This window comes from Austrofundulus limnaeus, unplaced genomic scaffold, assembly GCF_001266775.1.
Source record: "Austrofundulus limnaeus strain Quisiro unplaced genomic scaffold, Austrofundulus_limnaeus-1.0 Scaffold1303, whole genome shotgun sequence".
NCBI classification, from domain to species: domain Eukaryota; kingdom Metazoa; phylum Chordata; class Actinopteri; order Cyprinodontiformes; family Rivulidae; genus Austrofundulus; species Austrofundulus limnaeus.
In genome coordinates this window covers 43,305-61,652 of record NW_013953705.1, presented here as the reverse complement: position 1 = coordinate 61,652, position 18,348 = coordinate 43,305, and the positions used below count along the sequence as shown (strand labels likewise).

The 18,348-nt window shown below is 39.5% G+C and overlaps 2 protein-coding genes across 3 annotated transcripts; one reads left to right on the top strand and one right to left on the bottom strand.

The window, feature by feature from the left end:
- Window positions 1-751: 751 nt before the first annotated feature.
- Window positions 752-6,997, bottom strand: klhl38a (kelch-like family member 38a). Of its 2 annotated transcripts, XM_014031704.1 has the most exons (4): window positions 6,633-6,997; window positions 4,328-5,684; window positions 4,095-4,200; window positions 752-3,814 (listed from the first exon to the last, which is right to left on the bottom strand). In XM_014031704.1, exons 2-4 carry the CDS (start codon window positions 5,681-5,683, stop codon window positions 3,525-3,527), a joined length of 1,752 nt encoding a protein of 583 aa, XP_013887158.1. In that variant the 5' UTR covers window position 5,684; window positions 6,633-6,997; the 3' UTR covers window positions 752-3,524. The 2 variants fall into 2 exon arrangements, with proteins under 2 accessions (XP_013887158.1, XP_013887160.1); XM_014031706.1 differs by lacking the exon at window positions 6,633-6,997 and having other exon boundaries at window positions 4,328-6,045.
- Window positions 6,998-9,886: 2,889 nt separating this feature from the next.
- LOC106534914 (protein FAM91A1) lies at window positions 9,887-17,703 on the top strand (the record flags this gene model as incomplete). Its single annotated transcript, XM_014031707.1, is given in 7 exon segments — window positions 9,887-10,217; window positions 12,297-12,381; window positions 12,664-12,815; window positions 14,784-14,841; window positions 16,617-16,684; window positions 17,069-17,182; window positions 17,613-17,703. Coding segments are annotated over 7 exon segments (640 nt in total), but the record flags the coding sequence as incomplete, so codon positions are not given.
- Between the last annotated feature and the right edge of the window lie 645 nt (window positions 17,704-18,348).

Below are 18,348 nucleotides of genomic sequence, written 5' to 3'. Positions count from 1 at the left end.
TATATATACTGTACATATTTTTAAATCTAAATGAGATGATTTATTGTGTTTGTAAAACTATTTTTAGACAGTAGAGGGCGAGAGAGGCACAAGTTAAAGTCTGTCGTAAATTATTAGTTTACAGCATCCAGTCCCATTTAATTGATTTTTATTTAAACACTTTACATTTTATCGACTAAAGTTAGAAATCTCACTATTTGAACCTCTAAGCAGGGGCAAATACATACTGTTTTTTTAAACAAGCATTTAATTATTAAACAAATTGCCAGTTTTTATTGGGAACTAAGTAAAAATAAGGATGCAAATTAAGGATATTATCCTGAACAAATCATACACTTWAAAAAAATCCTAAAAATAAATCATTTAATGGGTTTTAAAAACAACAAATGAARTAAATAATTGCCAGAAATCATTTACTAAAGTGGGAACAATAAAAATGGTAAAAGGTGCATTTGGCAATTAAAGTAACAACAAACACCTGGTGGAATGTGCCTAACAGTAAAAATCATTTTTGTATAGTTTTTAGGGAAAAACAAGGCAATTTTGAACTTAATGGCAGCAACACTTAAAAAAGATAGGACTGGATAAAATGAAGTGCATTTTGTAAAAAGTAGGTAAATTGGCAACAGATCAATTAAATATCTATTTAAAAAAAGCATTTTAGTGAGGTTAAATCTGAAAAAAAGCATCTAAAAATAGTGGAACAATTTCAAAACATTGTTTTTTTTTAAACAAACTATATTTCCCATCATTTACAGTTCAGAACAATCAATTTAATAATATATAATCTTAAAAATTCATGGAAAATTATTTTCTTACAAACAATACATAGAGTAAACGTTACAGGTTTATATATGTGTTCTGTGTTCATATCTGGTCCCCCACACACAGAATAGGCAAATGAAAATCCATCCTTAGCTCAGCTAGTAACAGACACTGAAAATAACCTGCGTGGTCACAGCTTCCCTGAAGGGTGACCCTCACACACTGGTTTCTATTGAAAGGCAGTGAAGCAAACACCCGGTCATTAAATGTCCCGAACAGGCTGTGTGTTCTGCAGCAGCTCAGCCTAAACGCTGCTGTGAGTGACTCATCCCAGCACCTGACGTCCAACAAGGAATCACACAAACCAGTCTGTGTCAAACGAAATGTTCAGGGTTGATCAGTCCAAACAGTGTGAACCCCTGATAACATTTTGTTTAGTCATCGCCTGTTACCAGAAACTCCATACATTGCTTTCTGCTTTCAGGTCCCACACTAATGGACGTAGATTAAAAAGGGAAATTGGATCCCTGGATATTCTCCCGTTTAAACTCCCTCAGGGAGGCCTCTGGTAACCGGATATTTAGCCTCTGCATGTGGGGGGCTCCTCATACCAGACACCCCCGTTTAAAGAAGCACACATGCAGCTAGGTCAAGAGGTCGTCCTGTCAGTCAGGCTGAAACACAAAGCAGCATATTCCCTGCATTCTCATAACATCACGCACGAGTTAAATATAATGCACGTTAGCGGAAGTGTGTGGAGAGCAAATGTGTTGGTGTGTCTGCATCAATAACATTCTTAYGTGTGGAGAAAATGACTCAGTAGGYATAAAAGAATCATATCAAGCAGAATTTAGATGTTTTATAACAAAGTATAGTACATTTTAGGAAAGGATGAATGAAAGAACGTCAGTTAAAGATAGTCATTGAAATGTTACGGTTTTGAATTCATGCTGCAGGATGAAGATTATCTGCTCATCTGTATGYAGTAAGCAGGTCACTAATGCACATAACATCATTTRCAGGKYGGSGGGCAATATGCATTCCTTAAAGAAATGTTCTACCTTTAACTCAGGGCTGGYCCTAGACAATTTRKTGCCCTAGGTGGTGCCCCTTGTGCAGTTTTCTAAATCTCTCAGCCAATTTACAGTATATACATTCATACATCAAATTAAACAGTTTTGTCTTTSATATTGTTYATCTCTGTAAACCAGATTTTCCAGTTAAAATAGTTAATATAATTTATTTGAAACAGAATACCAGAAGTCTACCTCATACCTGCCAACATCTGCTGCAGCAATGAGGAACACCTGTTCGTGTTAACACGCAGCTGTGGAGAGAAGCAGTTCTAGGGGGAACCAGGGGTAYAYTTCCCTGGAAARTTTTGTAAAATATCTACTCAAAAWTTTTCAGCCAGTGAGGAGCATTTTACTAAACTCTTTGGATTAATAAAACAACTTAAAATCAGTATTTTATGAAGGTAGARCACTGAAAACCAGACTTTATCTGAGATTATAACTAAAACTTCCATTGTCCTTATTTTGTTTTCTACACACTAAGCATCAGTAGTTTTGACTGCATCATATTGACATAATTTGTGTTATGTCAAGAGAGGGAACTGATAGATATTTTCTGTTTGATTAACTTTATTTTAGATATTGTCACATATCTTATACTTTGYGATTGGTTTTAGTTATTTACTTTAAAAGTAAGAGAATCAACAARTCTCTCACTCCAGCAATAATTTACGGCATTCTAATGTTGACATAAGAGGAACTAACCCCAGGGGGTTTGACCAGGGTTTTGATCTTTAGAACTGAAAACAAACATTTAACTGTGAACTTAATCGGGTTTCTGCATATTATTTGGGCATCCAATTTGAACAAATCCTTCCTATATGATACTTTTATCACAAAATATCCTCGTGCAGGAACAAAGCAAGTTGAGAAACCCACAGAACAAGTTACATCAAAAGAAAAAAAACTCTAGCAACCAGTGATTATTCTACAGCGCCCCCTAGATGGACGGTGCCCTYAGCAATTGCCTATACTGCCTATACCAAGCTGCTTTGATTTAACTTGTTTATTTGATTTCTGAACACACTGTTCAAACAATTCTGCACAAAAACATAAATAAAACCCTAAAACCTGAATACCTTTGGCCCAGTTTGTTCTGTTAGAGTAACTCTGTTGCTCTCCGCAGCATTTTATCAGACCTGACAGATGACAGGTACTTTTATTAACACTGTAGAAGCTCATTTATGCTCTGTGATGACTTTTCCCATCACTGAGTGCACTCTGATCAGAAGGAATGTTATTTACAACTATTTATAAGAAGTGCAAATGATCAGTTTTACAATACAAACTGAGCTCAGWTATATCTCCCTTTATGTGTAACTAATCACAAAAAGGACAAGAAAATTGGAGCTGCCATACAGAGTGATATGCTTYGTGTAAATGTCTGGGAAATGAGTGCTTCAACACCTGGCATCAAACGAGGGCAGACGTCAGTGCAGAGAGCTTTGAAAACTACCTCTCGTTATCTGTGACATTCCCACTTCAGATTCCAAAGTGCTGACACCTCTACAGGCTCCTGTTTGATCCAAACAAAGGTCAGCGGGAGCAAACATGCCGCTGAGAGACTGAGCTTCAGTCTGAAATGGTTCTCTGCTGATGTGGGTGAAAACCAACATGTCAAAGCAAAGACGAGGTGGAGAACGCACCCCGAAGCTTCGGCTCCAAAGTGGCTGATCGAGTTGTGGGTCACGGTGGGTTGGGCCTGTTGGAGACACAGACGAGTGGCAGAGAGCCGTGGTCAAACAGCTTGTAYGGCAGAGAACCTTTCGAAGTCCAAACGTCTGTTTTTGGGTCGTAGCACTCGAAACAGTCCGAGTCCTCGATGACATCATGGCCGTTGAGGATGCGTCCACCGGTGACGTAGAGCTTGTTGTTGATGACAGTAGCACTGTGGTGCATCCTTCGCTCCTTCAGGTTTTCACACTTCACAAACTTGTTGGCTTTGGTGTCATATGCAATCATTCTTCGGGTATAACCTGGAAAGCAAAYATTCTTTGAAAAACACAACTTTTTTCCTTGTACTGTTCTAAATAAAGYCCCTTTAACACAAAGCACAGCTGGATTTAGGCTTTATTTTGGTTCCTCATTGTAGAAGGACTCTGACACCACAACTTYGTTTAGTAGTGTCTTAATATTAATTTACAAAAGAGTGAAACCTATGACCTGAAAAATAATTGTAATTGCTTGAGACAACATTAAACCTTTGGTAGTATGATTTTATTGAAACAGTCTCAGGAGATAATAGAGTGTTCCCACCTCCTATGATGTAGATCTTGTCCTCTATGACAGCAGCCGGAGCACAAACATTTTTCACTGTTCTCGTCTCCRGCCTGGACCAGAGGTTGCGAGAAATGTGATACACCTGCATCACAACACAAACATCAACAGACAATCTGAGATCCCACTTGTTAATTTACTCATGCAACAGTTCACCAGCATGCATATCTTTAGGTTCAAACTTCCTGCTCGCTCATGGGAATGGTCTTTACCTGAATGAGCCTCACTGGGTTTTGCATGGCGTCCTCCCCTCCAAAAACATAGATCCTTTGATCGCTGGCTGCAACAGCTGGATGAAGCACAGCTGTGGGCATTGGCGCCATGGCCTCCCACTGATTAAACATGCTGTTGTACCTCTCCACTGATGGAGAGATGTGCTTGTCTACCCCGATCCCTCCTAGAACAAAGATGAAGTGCAGAAAGGACACGCTTTGGTGGGCGAATCGCGGCTCCAGCATGGGCTCGGCGGTCCTCCACTGGTTGGTTTTGAGGGAGAGCGTGTAAACCGTGGCACTGACTGAGCTGTCACCTGAAGCCATGCAGAGGCTGAGTCCCCCAAGGACGTACAGGATGCTGTGAATGCACACGTACGCCGCTTTGTACAGGCGCAGAGGAAGCTTGGCCAACCACTGCCAACGATGAGTCCTTTCGTCGTACAGCAGAGCTTCTCGTGACGTCTGCTCATTGTTTTTGCGTCCTCCCACAACCACCAGCGTTTCTCTGCAAGTGTAACGTCTAGGCGTGGTCCAGAGGGGCTTCAGTTCGCGGCTACATTTTGTGCTGGCTGTGAGCATGAGGCGACGCACCGACTCGATTATCTCCGTGCAAAGGGTGGAGGACTGCACCAACGGGTCGTTGGCGATAAACTGGAAGAGGTAGGTTGGATGGATGAAGCGCAGACGCACTTTCTTGAAGAGATCGTGGATGGCGCCGCTCCGCGAGAACGGGTCATGGTGGATCCACGCCAGGAGGGTTTCAAACACTTGCTCCTCTTCAGCACAAAGACGGTCATCCTCCAGGTAGCACATGAGCTCGGGGAGAGACAGCTCACAGAAATCCTCGGTGGCGGCGACGTCAGAGAAACACCGGACGGCCAGCTCCTTYGCCCGGTCTCTCAGACTCTCACAGTGCAGGATCTCAGAGAGCCGGATCATGCTCAGGCAGTTCTCAGGACTCAACTGGTCCTGGAGGAACATGGAGCAGGCCTCAAAGAGACCTCCGTAGTGAAGCATGGACGCCGCCTGCATGAGCGGGAGCACGATCTCCATGGTGATGGTGATGCAGCCCGTGTAGACATAGTCCACGATGCCGGCGAGCACGTTGGGAGAGATTCCCTTCAGGCTCACGCGGGCCTGGCTGCTCTCCAGGAAGTTGTTGCAGAACATGGCGCGGAAGTACGGGCTGCTGGACACCAGGACGTTCCTGTGGCAGGGGATCTCCTGGTGCTCGGTGCAGAGCAGCACGTCAGTCAGGATGCGCTCCTGCCGCAGGATGTTGAGCTGACCGAGCAGGTGGCAGGGAAGCTCTGAGTCTTTAAAAAAGAAAATATCCTGTCGCCTGACAGCCATCCTGCAGAAAAAAAGGAAGAGAGGGAAATTATTAGGAAGAGGTAGACGACAGCGTAGACAAAAGCACCATGTGCATTTATATCTGCTAAAGCTTGAGAACCAGTGTTTCTTATAACTGACTGCAGCTGTCCTAAAATGATTCACAGACTTTCTATTTTCTATTTCAAACCCTCTCTAAATGATCCGGATACACCCGTCCACCACGGGGCCACATCTGTCATCGAGCCGCCCGTCACTTGGCAGGGTTAACAGAGTTCTTCTCTTCGTYACTCTGAATCCCTCCCTCTGGACCGATTTCTCCATCACAAATCTCTGCTGCCATTTTAAACATGTCGTGTTTTTCTTCTTTCATCTTCATGTTCTCCTYTGTTGGGGGAGGCGGGGCGGGAGAGGGGGTGACAGGGGATGATCCCGCATGAATTTCATTGGACTATTAGCAACATCTCTGAGTAAAACACTTGATTCGCTCCCACTTAAGGGGCCAGGCCTGCCTGACATATTTGGACACCTAATTATTATTGAGTATTATTAAATGCGAGCGGCTGAGAGTGACATCTCCCAGCAGGCGTTTTTAGCCCAGACTACTGCTGGAGAGCCAGATTTTCAATATAAATACCATTTCTAAACCATATGAAAATGTTTCAATTAAACTAAGCCATTTGAACACTTGAGTAATTCTACAAACTAATTCAAATATTCACATTTTTAGGCAATTTATTACTATAAATTGAAACTATCATCTTTGTTATGAATTTATCATTTAGACAAAAATAAGCTTGCTAATGAAAATGTAAGCAACACTAAAAAACCTCATATCAACAATGAAAAAGAAAGCAGTTGAAGGTTTATGTGCAAAAATCTGCTGCTGAAACACACCACAAACGCTCTGAAAAATTAAAAGCTGTAATTTCTGTCAGCTGAACTTATTTTGGATCCAATAAATTCTTACCTCCTGCCCTCAGACACTCAGTATTACCCACAGTGTGTGGTCAGCTGGTGGGAAAATAATTAAAACAATGAAAAAAGAATAAAAGCATGATCCAGGCATGCATCGGAGAAGCAAAATGTCATAGAACTGACAAAGTTTTCCCGTTAGGTGTTGTGGAGATTGCCATGAGGCTGCTGTGTACATTCCTTCGTCTAAGAATAGCGTCCTGGCTYGCTGTGACTCCGCCGGGCCTCTCATGTGACCACAGGGCTCCTCGGCCCTGCCAGGGTCCAGCAGAGGGAGCGTTTACAACAAGGACCATCACAGGGGCCTGAATCAGACATCGTGCATGCCCACCCAGGCTGGAACTTAATTAGAGTATCTCCCCAAGCTGCAAACCTTTGTCCATCTTCCTCTGCTCTTTGAGTCTCTCCTCCTCCTCCTCCTCTTCCTCAGTGTGAGTCACCCAGAGTRGAGGCAAATATAGATCAGTGCTGATGGAACGAGCTGATCAGGCCAAACAGCTGGAAGCACAGTTTCCAACAGCATGGAAGGCTTTTCTCAAATGTGCACAACTGAAAATGACATGTTTTCATTACTTTTCATTGTCTTTATRTTGCAGAGAAATCTGATCTCTCATACATACACTATGACTAAGAGTTTAGTTCAAAGATAGTCTTTTTGTTGCCAATTTAAAGCATTTAACTTAAAAAATATGTATTAAACTTGTTTTAGGCAGTTCTTGATGCAGAGTGGCTAAAGTGTCCCAGAGATAAATCAGAAACCAACAAATCACAACAAAAATGTCTYSTTTTTGTTTACCCTCCYAGGACCTGGTGCCACRTATGTGGACAAAAATGCATGCAWTRCAAAAGTTTGGGTTTATGGAGGTAAAATACAGAAGAAAAGAGTAAAACATAGCAAGTTTAACAGTTTTTACGTCCTGATGCATATCAATATTCCATGGTAGAAAAATCTAAAAAAATAATTGAGTAGGTCATCTGGACCGTTCTTTGTTGAAACAAAGCAGCCACTGTTSAAAAGGATGGCCCAGCACAGAAGAGCAACATCATCAGGCCAGGACTCTCTTTCAGGGATGAAGATGTTCTCATAATTGTTAGAGAGGAACATTTGTTTGAGAGMGGAGTAAAATAGRCCAATTTTGKGAAAAGAAACCATMTGTCATTAAACGTGGGTGAGGCMYCCRTGTCCAATGTCCCMCTCTTACAGGTCAGGGYCTGTTTTTGTGTGCATGTGTTCATTTATTTGTCATGTTAGCAAAACATCTCATAAAAGACTTAAAAGATTTTAATCTTTAAACTCTCACAGTCACTGGATGTACGTCTTCAACTGATAAAGTTTTGGAGTTATCCAATTCAAGATGGCAGCCATAACTAACAGAGTTAAGTCAACTAAAAAATGACTAGAACTCAGACAGTTTTACAGATAAKAGGCTAAAATTTGTCRTGGTAGTAGCTGAGAGTGAGTACTAACATAAACTCCAAGCTCTACACATTGTGCAGTATCTTTACTGAAATTTTGTTAAATAATGTCTGCACTTTCTCTAGTCTGAGCATTAGGAACGTTGCATGAGATTGTTCTTAACRTAATTTACGATATTTGACCTAGTTATCTCCTTTTTTAAATTGCTGTAGTCATTTATTTATTTATATGTTGTAACTTTTGTCTTTTGAAGAATTAGTCCTTTTACAAAAATGACAATGAAATCTGGATCAAACACCAAGAACCTTTTTCAGGCAAAATTGAACAATGCGTTAAAACAATTCCTCTTTTTGGGTCATGATTGCACTTTTTTTTCTTTCTAGAGATAAATAAACCTCCTTTTTCCAACAGTTATTTATAAATTGTCTATAATCCATCACAGTGTCACCTCCTTCTTTCTGCACTGCAATCAGCTTCCATGGCAGCCAGATGAATTATTGTCGGGTTTGTTTAGCATCATATGACCAGGAACCTGAGTTTCATGTTGGCAGATTGACTAACAGCAACAAGAAGTTGAGCTGTTGGCACATCCTGACATGACAGCATGTGGTGCTTTGGTGGACTTTGTCACACAGTGAAACCCAACACTGACACGTTACTAAGTGACAGCTTTATGCTTGCAGATTATGGTGTTTCCTGGAGACTCGTGGAAAAAATAACTGGCTTAAAATTGTAGGTTTTTTTTAAAACTGCTGTATTATGTTGCTAAACAATGACAAACTTCTGATCTCAAATCAGACRTGTTTAAAAACTGCACACTATTTAAGAAGCGCTTTAAGTGATTTCACAGAGCCTTGCATACTGCCACTTACTAATCCCCCAGCTTGAAAATAGACTGCAAACTTTGATTTGCACGCACTGCAACTAAAACTGAGAGATGTTTTGATCTTCAAACATCTCAGAACCCTGCAGACTTACAAGATTTTATCTCTTTGTGTCTTGAATACAAGTCAAAAGGAAAATAGGATTGAAAAACAACAAAAACAACAGCTTGATCTCACCACTTGTTCCATTCCTCCTGAGAAATGTGCAACAATGGTATTAAAAACTACGAAAACAGCTCTCTGAATCATGCTGTCGCTATATATGAGCATTCATGACTCTGATGTTAAATGAACCATTCCTACATTCTCTGCTTGAAATATCCACTAATTTCTCATTTTCCCCTTTTCCTTTATAAATAACATAAAATGTGTTTTTCATTAAATCTAGTGGATTTGTTCCAGCAGGATGCTGTATTAGTGCGATAAAAAGAGCCAATTCAAAACTCTGAGTGATCACATTTCTCCTGGGTCAGCCTCCCTACAACAGCTTCCTATGAAGTTTAGAGCTACATGTAAAACGATCACATAGGAAGCCCTTATGGGCAAAACTCTATGCTGCATGAAAAATCTCAGTATTTCACAACTCAGGATGTTTATGAACACATTGCAAAGTACTTGTTCCCACGATTGTGAAGTTTAGACTGTTAGGCAGAGCTCCATGTGATCCACTACTGCCAGTTGTTACAGCTTCATAATTTATTCTTAATTTTTTAAAACATTTTGTTGCTTTTTTGCCCAATTATCTAGCTTGCTAGGGGCCATTTAATTTTTGACCATTGCCCCTGAAGTTTTATCAAGAACACCAGACAGCATGCTTACAACATGTCAAACAAATAACTGTATTTTTAAAGATAAATGTCATTTTACATGACATCTATTGTTTTTTATAACACCACACCGTCGCCTAAAGGTCCATTCAGCTCAACAGTCACGCGTCAACCGGAAGTGACGGATGTAGCCACGAGCGTGACGAACGCCTCTTTCGAAAATACAACAAGGAAGTGATCGTTTATTGTAGAATAAAAACAATTACCGGGGGCAAAAAATAAAAGCATCTCCTCTGACCTGGAGGGGAGGGTCGCTCCGCATGTTTGTCGGGTGTCGGGGGAGCTGAAGTCACCGTGGACTCGCCCGAGAGTCCGCTTTTTCCCCCCCCCGATCGACTCGAAGGATTCTGCTATACAGCTAGCCTGCTAGCTAGCTAGCGATGAACACGGACGTGGAATTTCACATCAGGCAGAATTACCCGTGGAACAAGCTCCCAGCTAATGTCAAACAGGTACAGTGTTTTAAACCTTTGCTCCGGGGCTCGGTCAGTGGCTGAGGGTGGGTGGAAGGAGAACGGAGCGGTGTCCCCGTGGTGCTGTGTGTGTGTGTCATTGATTCAGGCAGCTGTTTGTGTCTCTGCAGGGGCTTCCACCACCATCATCCATCCATCCATCCATACATACATCCATCCATCCATACATCCATCTATGCATCCAGCTTAACTTCTGCAGCATACATTACAGCATCCACTCCTCCATATATAATGTTTTTGTCATTGCACCATCCAGCAATTATATAAAGGTTGTTTTTTTTTTTACATGCACACATTCCTTAATCCCTACTGCAGAAATGCTGCATGTCGTAATGAAGTGTGTGTGTGTTTGTCACATTTATCCTCTTAAAATGGGAAAACTCAAGGCCTGATGCTTGTGTCAGCGGATAAATGATGAGGATTCACCTTTGTTTTCCTTCCCAAAACAAATGTCAGCCAGGAAACTGCAATCCGTGCACTGTCAGTTTTTGTGGTTTAGTAATCGGAAAACAGTTGCAATATTATTGTTAAATATTGCCATGGCCATCTTCATCTGTTCCCTCTTCAGGTGTCATCACAGCGAGTCTTTCTCCTCCACCTCACTCTGTCCTCGCTCCACCATGTCTTAACTGCATCCGCATCTCTCCTCTTTATCTTTTTCCTGGCAGCTGCATCTCTAACATCCTTGGTAAATGGACTGAACTGATGTAGCGCTTTATCAAGCCCTATAGAGACCCCAAAGCCCTTTACACTGCAGTCATTCACCCATTCATACACGTTCACACACCGATCCTTCAACCAATATACTCACTGTCTCCTTTGGACATGTCCAAATTGTCTCAGTCTGGTCTCCGAGTTGTCCAACCTGAGTTGTACTTCTGATGATCTCATCCCTAATCCTCTCCATCCTCGTCGCTCCCAAGGAGAACCTCAACATCTTCATTTCTTCTACTTCCAGTGCTGCCTCCCATCTTTTTCTCTGTACCACTGTCTCAGAACCATACAACTCAGCTGTTCTCACTACTGTCTTGTAAACCTTTTCTTTGACCTTTTCTGCTGTCCATTATGATATTTGCCCTGTTGAAGGTGCGATAGTCACCGAGCCGGTAGGCAACTCATTTAATGGCTGGTCCATTCTTTTATTAAAGGACCTTTTACTTTTTACCTTAAATCTTGGTGTGTAGCCTGTCTTTCCATTGTTTTTATCCTGCTTTTGCTGTCGACGGAGCACCACCTGCACATCACCGTTCAGTGTGAGCACCTGTGCACCTGCCAATCTGGTCTGTACCTAATTTAATGATAATGTCGATGATAAACCCCCAGTTTCCCTCATTCCTCTATTTTTGTTCTTTCACCACAGCGCTCACATCTTTTGTGTAATCTAGATTCCCGCCCAGTGTCATTATGTGAAATCATAATGTGTATCAACATAATCAGTATCATTATCACAGTGTCAATGTAAATATTGCAATGCATGAATTGAACTGGAATAGAGAATAAATTGTGATACTACAATATATTGTGCGTCCCTATTAAGTATGGGTAACATTCGATTTTGTAAAGAAGAGATCCACGATTAAGGCTTTCTGTTTATCTTGCTTTTATTCTCAAAACTTACGAGTGTTTGACATTGTGCACACGAATCATATCAGGATAGCTTTTCTTTCCTTTTACATTTAATGTTGTGTTTTGAAGTTAAGCTCAGAGTTTTAGTACAAAACYCACTCTTACCATTCGGTCGGTTTTATTAAAATAGTGCATCCCTTCTATTATTATTTGAAAACATTGCATTTTTTTTTACAAGTAATTCAGGGTTATTCTATTTTTATTTTTTTTTTTACTTATAAACCACTTTGAAATACTTTTTTCTATCTCTATGTATCTAAAAGCACAGGAATTAAATTATATCGCAGTGTGTCTGAGACCAGGACACAATTCAGCACAGAAGATTGGTGCACACTGCACAGTCAGTAGGAGGAAAGATGGCTGTCTTGTGATGTAATCCTTTCATTAATCCTCCGATTATTATTATTTKTTTTGCTTTTGTTCTCTTTGCAGAGTTTGGGGAACTCACAGCGTGAGTATGAGAAACATGTGCTTCTGTACAGCATCCGCAACCAGCTGCGATTCCGCAATAACCTAGGTGAGCGAGTTTATCCTTCACACTGGTGATAAACCAGTTTGTCTGATGTTTCTTCAATTATAATGATAAAAAAGATGTTTCAACTTATTATAGATATATTATATTTTGTATCACCTGTTAAGTAGCTCTTAAACATACATTTAAAGTAGTCAATAATGCTTCCTCTCTTGTGGTCTTGATAAGTGAGTTGTATTGATCAGATATGGATCATCTGAAAGCGTTTCTTTATGAACCTTCGCCCTCTGGCTGTGACCTGACTGCTGTCTGTGTTTTAATTATCAGTTCGCCATGTCAGGAAGGATGAGCGCAAGTATTATGAGGAGCTGCTGAAATACAGCCGGGACCACCTGATGCTGTACCCGTACCACCTGTCGGACATTATGGTCAAAGGGCTACGAGTCACTCCGTTCTCTTATTACATAGGAATCATGGAGGTGAGCAAATGACCCTGAGGACAAGATGATTATTCTGTTGTCTCTGGGCAGCTTTTCTTACGCTGAAACATMTTTTGTTTTGTCACAGCTTTTAGTACAATAGGCCAAACAAAATTACAAGAAAAGCAACAAACTAATTGGCTTAAAGTTTTAGATTTTTGTATTTTTAAAAGCAAATAAAAAACAAAGAAAATGTAATGTTTTTATGACACCCTTCTGTTATGGTGGAACTCATTGGTATGCGTCTGCCTGCCTTAGAAGCACAWCTAATTAATATAATTTAGCAGGTTGATGAAATTCAGTCTTGGGTTGTACCAGATAAAATAATCTTTTGTTTCCCTTTTTTTAAACCAGGTATTCTTGTTGTGCTGTCGATAAATTAGAAAAAAAATGCCAGTTTCTTATTACCAATCTTTATAAATTACATTGACCCATTGATGCCCAAATCTAATCAGACTGATGGAGTTACTATGCCTCTTTATAAGTAAATATATAATTTCATTCAGGAGATGTTGTGCACACAAAACCGTCTGTGACAGCTGGATGCCGTACTAACACACATACAGCCAGAGAACAGTATGCTTCCGGCCCCAGAGGGTAGAGGCTTAATAAAGCTAAATAATTTCTCTAAATCTCACATAAAGTTATGCCTGTTTTTCTTATATTGGTGTTTTAAAGTGCTAATGACATCAAATTTTTGTAATAAATATGAATGCAATTTTGGAAAGATAACATGAACAACATGTTGTAAAMGACATTTCATGCCACTGAGATGAACGGTTGTTGAGATATTCACATGTGAAGTAACAGGAAGTGATGACAAAGGGGAATGTGTACATGTGAACAGAACATTGCTACAATGCTAACAACACAGACTGTAGAGAAGAATCTGATGCTTCTTTGGATTATTTTGGCTCACTTTCAGAGAGCTGAAGAAGAGTCAGAGGTCAGATAATATTATTTCAATAAACAAAGACCAGAAAGTTTTCTTTGTTAAAGAGTTCCCATTTGATGTCACTTCCTGTTTCACTTTGGCTGATAAAATTCAAAAGAAACTATGCCAGGTATGTGACAAAATGGGTAAAATAATGTGTCTTAATGCCAAGTTTCTTAAATATAAACACTGTTTTTTTAACCTTTTATAATTGTATGTCACAGGTACTTTAAGTTAACTCTATTTTTAATTGTTTTCTCTTGAAAACAATGTAATTCACAGGTGTTTAGATTTTATAACATTTATTGACAGACTTCAGGTGGACACTAGGTGTCAGTCAGTGTCTTGTAAAATCTCACGCAGCAGCTCAGGCAGACACAGATGACTGATCCTAGTGGGAAAATCTCCACTTCTTGTTCTGCAGTCACTGCAGTCACTTTAGCCTTTGTCCGCATGACGGCTCCCACTCACAAATAAAGCCTAGTTTGTTGATGAAGTGGTGCTACCAGAGAATCAATCTGTCAGCTAYGACAATCAGCCCAGTTCTCCTCGACTTCTGAAGGTTTTTTATTAGATTGCAAAGACTAAAATAAAACATACAAATTTTACCAAACTAATACACCTTTTATTTAGTTGCACATGTTTTTCTGTGGGAATGTTCCAAGTGTTTCCACTACCTCACCAGTCTGTTTATATTACTCTGTGCAGTATTTCCTATTTTATTTTGAACAAACCTGCTCTGTGTTCTGTTAAAGACTCARCTCACAAACAACACATCCTCTTCTTTCCCCTACATGCTACACTAAACTCCGCTGAGATTAAATTTACTAAGTTGCCCAGGGCAATGTCACATTCTGTTAATCTGTTCTAAAAATTTCATGAAAGCGGGGAGTAAAATTTAGCACGGCTGCCTAAATCTGATCATCCAGTTATTAATCAGTGGCTGTGGATACAGGAAGAAGAGGGAAAAAGTTTAATTAATCTTTTCTCTTGTTGTCCTCTCGCTCTCTCTCTCTCTTTTTTTGCACATCTAGGATATAATGAACAGTGAGAAGAGTTATGACTCCTTGCCCAACTTCACTGCTGCTGACTGTGAGTTTCTGTTTTATTTTTATTTATTCATGCAGTGTTGACATTATTTTACTCTGGACTTGTTTGCCAAAAAACACATTTTCTTTCATGCTTTGCTCTTTTGACTGGTGGTGTTGCAAGGTAAAGGTTTTATGCAAAGTTTTATCTACTCAAAGAGTCATGAAATGTTGTGTTGCTTCTGAATTTGTTCTCAAAACCCTTAATGAAATCAGAGTTAAATTAAGTTGAGCTTTCTAAAGTGAGTCCATGGGAAAGTGTCTGAAAGTGCAGTGCTGTCATTAGTTTCGAAATACTCTATCAACAACATTTTTCCCATGACTTATTAGATCCTCTGTTGTGCTGTAAACACTTTGAATGTGCCCCAGTTACGTCACAAGTCTGGTAGTAAACACAGATTGGAAAAGCACATTTATTTGTAGCTCAAAAAAAAATTGCGTGCGAAGAGTTGAAAAGGTCACATGCTAAGTTTAGTGTACCCGTATGGACTTCCTGTTACATTTGTCAGCTTGTGTCACAAACTGATAATATAACTGATTATAACAGCGTAATAATGTGAAACTCATGTTTTTTAAAACCGCTAATAAAGTTGAAACACTTTTAACCGCTGTGCCAATATGTAAAACAATTTCTGAGATGTGAGAAATCCAATTAGGCGCTTTTTTTTTGATTTTCTTCAGTTTAAGAGTCCTAGTACACTTTGTTGTCAAGTGAGCCAGGCTTTGGCGTAGAGCCCGTGCTGTACAGAACCTTCATGCTGCGGAGACAGAAGGCAGCCAGCGGGCTGTCGTAGCCACTCTCAGAGGGGCTTCCATCCCCGCTAATCTCCCTGGAGGAGCTTTGGACATGTTTTGTGCCGCAGAAGGAAAGGGAGTGYGCATCGGAGAGTTTCACGTGGGTGGATGTTTGTTGTGTTGTGTCTCGGTGAAACAACAGGACGCTCGCGATGCGTTAGGAGGAGCTGAGTACATCGCTTGTTCCTGTTGGCGTTCACCCCAACACATTTTGATTTGCTCCTAATAGTTGATGCACTTGCTAGAGGTGGGAATAAGGTAGAATTTACATCAAAGATAGTATTTAACCTTTGCTTTATGGGCTAGAATTTTATCAGGTTATTAAAATGTGTTGCAGAAAATAATTTCCTTCAAAGATGGATTAGCAGCAGTTGACCACAAACTTTAAATTTGACTGTCGTTGCGGGTATCTGTCCAGAGTTTACCTCACCTCTGGTACGTCGGCTGTTGGACCTGGGCAACAACTTTCCTGCAACCTGGAAAAGACAAAGGACGTTAAAGCAATTGGATGAATTATTGTGGGTTTATTAGAGACAAGGGGTGAGAGGGAGGACTGCAGCTAATGCAAGTGCTGGCTTGGTTTACATGGAGCATTCATAATTTATATKACCCGTATCAGTAACTGAGATGCCTTCTTCTGTCTCTCCTCAGCTCAAAAATGAAAAGAAGCAATCAATTTACATAAAAAACATGAAAATTCTAAACCTTATAAAAAGCAAAAATGTGAGTCAGAAACAACTCAGAAACAATAAAAATTTAAATAGAATGAGTATTATTTTGTTCAAATAATGAGTTAAAAATGATAAAATGTAACARGAACTGCCAATAATTAAAATAAACATACAAAACTATAAGAAATGTTTTGTATGTAAGCAACAAATACCTTTGYTCACCATAAATGTTTACCTGAGATTCATTTGCTGTTCATGACTAGTTGGAGAAATAAAAGTTTTCTTAATGTTTTTATTTCCATTCAATCCACAGGTCTGAGGCTGCTTGGCATTGGGAGAAACCAGTACATTGACCTTATGAACCAGTGCAGGTCCTCCAAAGTAAGATRTGCTTAACTGTTTTTATTTTTTTGTTGTTTTATTTCAGTTTAACTTTATGATGTGGTTTTACATGCTGAACAATGTTTGTTCCAAGTGCAAATTAGTCRTAACAAAGGATAAAATGGTAGATTGAGTGAGGAATTAAATTGTTTTTAATTTTGATACACTAATGCTGTCATATATTGATCATTAACTATATAAATAATAACTAAAATAAAGGCTTAAAAATCATCATTTTATTTTAGTCACTGGATGGAAAACTGGAATCTGATATAAACAGACTTAAAATTCCAATTTATCCAATTATTTGGGATTATTTGCATAAACTAGCTGTTGTTAATTTCACAGTGACTGATTAATTATTACTTTTGTTCCCTTCCTCAGAAATTCTTCCGCAGGAAATCGGCCCGGGACCTGCTACCGGCCAAACCGGTGGAGATTTCTGTGGAGCCGTGGTGGGTGGCACAAACTGGCTACATCACTGAGGAAGACATTAAGGTACGACAAAATTCCCATTTATACCTTTWAATTATCTCACATTCATCTGAAGAGGCAACTAAAATAAAAGAGTTTATATATATTAATGGCCTGGAAAATGTGCCCATAGTTTTCATATATAAACTGGATGAGAAGTTTGGAGGTTTTTTTTTTTTTTTTTGCGAGCTTTCAAGAAAATTTATACACAAACTCCCTTCCTTTGAGCAACTTCACACCAGAGTTTCTCTTAGGAATTAATTGATTTGTCACATAGAAAACACAGCAAATAAAATAAATATATAAAATAACAAACAGTTTACATACATAATATAGTATCTTTTTACACCACAAAGAGTGCAGAATAGCTGTTATTTCAGGTAATTTTAGACATTTTTTTAAGCTGTTATATCCACATTTGCTCTAATATTATATCTTCTGCTTGTTGTTGCAGGTTTGTTCTCCAGCAGAGAAGAAAGCCATTGATAAGATGATCGATTCAGGTCCTCAGCTGGCTGGAACAATGGAGTACAATGTGGTCTTAAGTGAGTATTTGATGTTGCGTATTTGCACAGTAGCTTAACTTATGAGGAGCTTTGTCTCCCCCTTGTGGCAAAGAGGATCATTACACAATCTGTTTGTGCTTGTGCTTCCACTGTCCTGGTTATCACTGCATTTATTATCGTGTAGTGTGGAGTTTGATTGCTGCATTTAGAATTGACTCAGTTCTGAAAAGTTTTATGTACTTAATCATTTGCAACATATTTTTCTTTTTGTTAAACCTCCATAATAAGTTCATTTCGTAATGAAAGTAAAACTGGACAAAGGTTCTGACATGCTCACTGGAATTAATATGTTGACTGTATAACTTTATTATATTATCAAAAATGTAAACAAGTGCACAAAACTTCTCTTGAATACTTCTCCATTGTCTTTTCTACAMTCTCTGTTACTTTAATCTCGGATTTGCATAAACACTGCACAAGTGTCAGATTTAAAACTCATCTATACTGAGAAATGGGATGAAGTTTGGCTGTCACCATTGAGTGAACTTATTCAGAAAGGGTTTGAATGTAATGTAATGTAATGTAATGTAATATGATATAATATAATATGATATTCCTGCTTTAAGTGCCAAGACTGCACTTCCAGTGCCACAGCTTGTATCTATATTTTGTACGCCTCATAAA